Below are 6850 nucleotides of genomic sequence, written 5' to 3'. Positions count from 1 at the left end.
GTAGACTTATTCGCCAGGAAATACGGTATTTCAAATTTGTATACCATTTTGATGCTTTTACCAGTGTAGTTCTGGTACCAAACCATTTTTCCATTTGCGACATTCTTTGTTTTTGTGATATTGTCTTCATTCCACTCAACTGCACAAACCACAAAAGCCAACGAAAAAGTTTGATTGTTTTAATACCGTCATTACTATTTGCATTTCGAGGTCAGCCTTGCCTGTTTTCACCGATGTTGACTCAAATGCGTTGCCGGTAGTATTGGAAATTGGTGGTTATTTTTTATGTATAAAGCTTTAGAGCAGGGGTCAGGGACCCTAAACGGCAGTGATGTTATTTTGCTGAGTGTGATAGAAGGAAGGCCAGTCATTAGACTCACTAATGCAAAGTATATTTATGCTTGACTATGGCTAAGAATTGCTTTGCATGTTACCATGGTATATTAATGATAAAGAGTATGATATGTTGACTATTTTCTGTTGTCTGTTTTGTTTGATTTTGTAGGATTTCGATTTATTTCTGTCACAATATGTGTTGGCGTTCACTAAATATGACCAAGTGTATTGCCCAATGAATGTGGTGAAAATGGTGCACTCAACATAAATTATGCACATGCATGGGGCATGTTCGGTTAAAATGATACAAATTATGCAATTGGTACAGATGGAAGTGGGCAAGGGGTTAAAGCAGTAAAAGTGATGTTTGTGGTTTGACTATTGCATATTCTCAAATTGGTAGAATGCTGGTGTTGCTAGAGGCATATATATTGCAAATATTGCAATCTAGTTTATTTAAAAGTAACTCAAAAATGCAAAAACTCAATCATTGGTATCGCTGTCAACAACCATTAAATTTTCAATGAACTATGTAGAGTGGAGATTAATGTTTAACCAGAAACTACATATTGAGTGAAAAGAATTCCTATAAAACATGTTGTAAGAGCAAGGAAGAAAAATTTGTTTAATGTTGCTATCATATTTCAGAGATTAAAGTGGACTGTGTAGGATTGGAGGATCTTTGTGATAGAGATAGATCCTCACTATGTTTGGGAAAACTTTATAAAGATTTTATATCGGATGAAGAAATGTCTTGTATATCGGATGTGGCTCAACTTGAGGTACATTTTGTCAGTTCTATATTCTTGACCATTCAATCGATCAATCGAGAATCATCAAAAGGGGCAATTTTCCAAGTGTGCATCGAAAGTTTACAGAAATGCGTCAAACATAACTATTATGATTGAATATTTTACATATTGGTATTATTGTCAATTTTTTATTGTTTCTTATTTAAATGTTGAGTATAAGAATCAATAAAATCATTTTACCTTTCTATGGACACGAGCTGCAGTTAATTTATCTTCAGAACCGTGTTTACCAAACATGAGTGATTTTTTTTAGTATTTCAAAAGAAAATCAGGCATGGATAAGAAAGAATAGTTTACCTGTTGCATTTATTTTTTAGGCCTACAAGTTTCAAACTTTGAAAGGCATAAAGTAGACAATAACGATCACAAAATTGAGTACTTACAGGCAGCATCTTTTTTTTGTGTTTAATTGCACCATGAGTCTTTTTTTTCTTGATAATTTAGCGCCACACATACAAAATATTTTTCTAATTTTAAACAATTGTGAGAATTCTTTGAGAATTCTTCTCTTGTTTGATTTTTTCGAATTTACCTTACTGTTTACTAATTTTTATTGTTTTGCATTTTTTTCAATTTGTTTAAAATTGTTTATTCTATGAAGCTTCCATTTTGCTGCCACTATAAAGATTTTTTTCTTTTCAAATTTAGGGAAGTAAAATACTTTACTCAAAACTTCAACAACTTGGTAATGTGATGCTTGGCAAAAAATCCACTCTAACAAATAGTGTATGGAACATTGATTGGCGTCATGTACTGAACAATATGTGGCTGAAAACGAGAAAAGAGCTTAGTAAATTTTGCTCTCAACTTGATGAAGGTGGCAATTTTACATATTTCTAAAGCATATAAAATAGTTTTTTTAGTCATATTTTAACTTGGTTTTGGTATTTGAAAGTGGGTGCCAAAGACATTTTATTTAATTACAAATGCAGAATAAACAATAAATAATAAGCACGGTCTGACTTAAGACATATTACAGCAGTTAAATCTGTATAAGGTTGAATAAATTCAATCGCTTATGTTTCTTTGGGCAATTTAATTCGCTTATGTTTCTATGGGCAACGGATATGACTTACAGTAATTTCTATGATCTTTTTTCTAGGAACGATGAAACAGGAAAGTTTCGTAAACTATGTAATGAACCAAATGATATACCTTGGTACTGTAGACTTTGCCTACAAAATAGCCTGCCATTCAGCTCGTTATCTAATACAGAAGTAAATGACCTATGCCTGAATAATGACCCTTCCTCGACTCTGACCCCAGAAATTCTTAACGAATTTTTTACTGAGGCTTTGTTACTGAATATTGATAATGATGAAATAAGCGATTCCACAAAAATTTGTATGTCTGATTGTCAATATCTTTCTGCCGCTAATTTAGATATCCTATGCAGTGATAACTTGAACCCACTTGTCACAATGTGTATTAATATGCGTTCCTTGGCCAACCCAAGAAACTTTTCAAAACTTGAAGCTCTTATAGCCTCAATGACAGTCTGCCCAGATTTAATAGCAGTCAATGAAACATGGCTAAAACCAAATCAGATAGGATCCCACAAGAACCTGGGTGACTATACTTTTTTATCAAATCCTCGAGTGACTTCAAAAGGTGGGGTTGTTGGCCTATACATCAAAAAAAATATTACCTTCAAGGCTAGACCTGACATTTCAATTATGAATGAGCGAATTTTTGAATCCACTTTCGTAGACATTTATTTGAAGGATAGAATTGTGACGTGTGGAACAATTTACAGATCTCCCTTATCAGATAGTCAAAGCAATAATCAATTTATTAGTTTTCTGGAATCGACACTCCAAACCTTATCGAAAAATTGTATTTTCATGGGAGACCTCAATTATAATCTTCTGGAAACAAACAAGACTGTAGATGAATTTTGTGAGCTGATGAATTCGGCTTCATTTTACCCTGTGGTGTCAAAGCCAACTCGAATCACTCAAAGCAGCTCTACAATCATTGACCATATTTGGACAAACATCTTTGATTGTAAACCCCGCAGTGCAATAATAGTGGATCCTATTTCAGACCACCTGCCAGTCCTGGTTTGCATTCCATTAAGAAAAAAACTTCGCAAGGCAGAAAACGAATACTTTAGGCAATATAATATCTCAAATTTAGATAATTTTAAACTCATGTTAGAACAAAGTGACTTTTCTGCTGTGTTCAGCAAAACAGATCCTGATATAGCCTTCAGAATTTTTAATGAGTATTTTTCTGAATCTTTTAAAACTTGCTTCCCTCTGAAGAAAGGAAATATTAAAAATATTAATAAATGGTTTGACAAGGAACTCTTAAAAATGCAGAAAAAAAAGCATAAACTATACAAAAACTATCTTACTGAAAAATCAGAGCAGACCAAATTTAAATATTCAGAATGCAAGAAAAAATATGAGAAATTGATAACTGCTAAGAAACAAAATTATTACAAGTCATTACTAGGTAGACATCGTAATGATCTTAAGAAAACTTGGCGTACTATGAACGATCTGCTTGGGCGTTCTAAACCAAATCTAACAAAAGTATTTTCTATTAATGGCCAGGAAACCTCGGATCCTGTCGAAATAGCAGATCATTTTAACTCGCACTTTTCTACAATTGGAAATAAAATGGTCGAACGGTTTACTCATACTAGAAGGGATGACTTTAAGCAATATATGGGGCATCCCAGTAAAACCTCCATGTTTCTTGCCCCGACAACAGCTTTCGAAGTCCAAAATATTCTGAAATCTTTTCGACCCAAAACCAGTTGTGGAATAGATGGAATTCCCTTTAAAGTTATACGAATGATGCCCTGGAATTGTATTTGTGCTCTCGCACATATCTTTAACTGCTCATTACAATCTGGTAAATACATAGACCAGTTCAAATTATCCAAAGTTATGCCATTGTTCAAAAAAGGAAATGCAAAAGATGTGAAAAACTACCGACCGATCAGCTTACTTCCAGCATTTTCAAAAATTCTAGAAAAAATTATGTACAAACGACTCAACCATTTCCTGGACCAAAAAAATTTCTTTTATTCACAACAATTTGGCTTTCGTCAAAATCATTCAACATCTCATGCAACATCCCTGCTTGTCAGTAAAATTCTAGAAGGATTTGATAAGAATGAGTATACTCTCAGTATGTTCTTGGACCTTTCCAAGGCATTTGATAGTATTGACCATGACATATTACTAGCCAAATTGCACCATATTGGCGTTAGAGGTCAGAGTTATAATTGGTTTAAAAGCTACTTATCAGGAAGGAAACAAGTAGTTATATACAATGATGTAGCATCTAGCACATACTGTAATTTGACTGTAGGTACTTTACAAGGTTCTATTTTGGCTCCATTATGTTTTTCAATCATTATTAACGACTTTCCGAATTCTCTTCTTCACTCTGATATCATACTTTTTGCTGATGACTCAACGCCATATCTTCGAGGCAAAAACTTGCCTGAAGTTTTGACCAAAGCAAATACCGACTTAGAAAATATTCAAGCTTGGTTGTCTGCGAACAAACTCACTATTAATGTCGATAAAACTAAATATATGATATTTAGCACGCCGAAGCAAAAGTGTCCAACTCTGCAACAAAATTTGGAATTAAATGGAATAAATATAGAAAGAGTTAATCAGACTCGCTTTCTGGGTGTAATGATCGATGAAAAATTGTCTTGGAAACAACACACCAATATGGTTCTATCGAAAACAAGGTCGTCTCTTAGTGCCATTACGAAAATAGCCAACAACTTAAATACATCTTGTTCAATATCTCTATACCACTCTCTGATAGAAAGCCATATTCGTTATTGTGCCTCAGCTTATGTTCATCGCCAATCGTCCATTCTCAAAAAAATTCAAAGTGTTTGCAATCGCTTTATTAGAAGAGTTTTTCATAGAGGTAATCGCAAAAAAGTTGATGACTTATTTAAAGAGCATAGGCTACTACGAGTTGTGGATTTAGCTAAATTCGAACTATGTAATATGATGTTCTCTTGTCACATTGGAGAGCTTCCGTCCAGCCTGAACAGCCTGTTCCAAGCAAACTCAAATTCAAACAGCAGAAATAAAGATAATTTTTTTATTCCATTTGTCAGTAAAAGTATTTCACAAGAATCAATCGCAGTATGTGGACCAAAAGCTTGGAATTCCCTACCCGATGACATCAAAAATTCAAAATCGAACTCAGAATTTTGTTCCAAACTTAAACAATATATATTATCATCATATTAGCAATTTTCTCTGCTTTGAACATGTTACTGTTTGGAGATTATTTTTTAAGGTCAATTCAACACTGAAAGGGAGAGCTGTTGATTATTTGGATTGAATGAACTATCAGGAAACTGTCCTCCTCTTCAGTCACCATAGACCAGCTGACAATTTCAATAACTCCACAGGATACTTCACCCGGATTCAATATAGAACAATGGACTGAATTAATAACTAGCACACCATTCTAATTTCATTATCATGCGTAATTAGACAACAACAAAAGCACAGCAATTTAGGTTATAGATAGTACAATTCAATAGAACTTCAATGCTCAAACAGTAGGGAGTAGGGACAATGGTTTTTGTTTGAGTAGCATGCTGTTCAATTTATTTCCATTGTTGCTACCTATCACCGAATCACACTTTTTCTTCTGCTCATCCCAGGATACCATATAATTTTATTATTTTAATTTACATTGGAAAATCCATGACATGGTAAAATGGCTTCTCTTTTTAACTTATCATTCCCTATCCCACTGTACCTTTATACCATTCTAATCTTCTGGCTGAAATGCAACCATAATAGGTTTTGTGGAAATGCTTTTTATTATTATTTTTTTTTTTTTTGAAACTTCATTGTTTTTAGCTGAATCTAGAATTCCAAAAAAAACCTTACAATAGTGAGTCACTTGATACATACCTTTATCATATTTCACCAAAACCTGTAGGGTCACATTTTGGCCAGAACAGCCATAGACCACTTATAACACTGTCGCCCTTGAGTGGTGCATACCATATATGTACACACTCTTTAAACTTGACCATTCCCGCGTTTTATAGTATGTGGTATCATCACTCAATGGTATTGTACATTCATCCAGATTCTTAATTTTTTTTTTTTAAAAAAATTTTTTTATTACTATATTCATATGCAGTGTGTTTCATGTTGTGTTGTGTCTCTATTTATAGATGTTGTTTTGTCTAACAAACTCCTTTGTACAAACAGTTTTGTACACTCCACCCATATCCCTGTTACCGCATCCACCCACCCTCCTTGCACAACTGCCTGTATAAAGGACCATATTGTACATATTCGATTTACCCTATTATAATTTATATATATCAAAAGGGGTGTATGCCGCACATCTGTGTTTTAGGCCAAGATGGTCTTGTGCATACATCCCGTCTTCAGTATTTATAATTACTTACTCTTTTATATTGCTTTTACGAGACGAATAAACATACATACATACATACTTGATACCTTGGACTTCACTGATGGAGATGAGGCAAAGATAAAGTGTGAACTTCTTGTTCTCTATAAATATTTTGAAGGTATGAAAAGAATATGTGGAAATTACATGGAAAAGCCATAAATTTTACCATTCGTACAACCTTTAGAATTAACCTCAATTACAAAAATGCTATCATGTCAAAAATATTAAAAGTAACATTTAAAAAAAAAATAATAATACAAATTAGA

General features: G+C 33.5%; 2 protein-coding genes across 2 annotated transcripts in view; both read left to right on the top strand.

The window, feature by feature from the left end:
- Positions 1-407: 407 nt before the first annotated feature.
- Positions 408-2369, top strand: LOC144421981 (uncharacterized). Its single transcript, XM_078111624.1, has 4 exons — positions 408-438; positions 985-1118; positions 1797-1965; positions 2251-2369. The coding sequence occupies exons 1-4, from the start codon at positions 408-410 to the stop codon at positions 2367-2369; spliced, it is 453 nt and encodes a 150-aa protein (XP_077967750.1).
- A 3016-nt stretch (positions 2370-5385) lies between these two features.
- LOC120347296 (E3 ubiquitin-protein ligase rnf213-alpha-like) overlaps positions 5386-6850 on the top strand; it is a 37156-nt gene continuing 35691 nt past the window's right edge. The window contains exon 1 of the mRNA XM_078111623.1: positions 5386-6702. Coding sequence (XP_077967749.1) covers positions 6531-6702 — 172 coding nt within the window. The 5' untranslated portion in view covers positions 5386-6530. The remainder of the gene's footprint in view (positions 6703-6850) is intronic.

The sequence above is a fragment of the Styela clava genome, chromosome 4, assembly GCF_964204865.1.
Source record: "Styela clava chromosome 4, kaStyClav1.hap1.2, whole genome shotgun sequence".
Lineage (NCBI taxonomy): Eukaryota > Metazoa > Chordata > Ascidiacea > Stolidobranchia > Styelidae > Styela > Styela clava.
The sequence above is the reverse complement of the archived record's forward strand: the minus strand, read 5'-3'. Positions and strand labels throughout refer to the sequence as shown.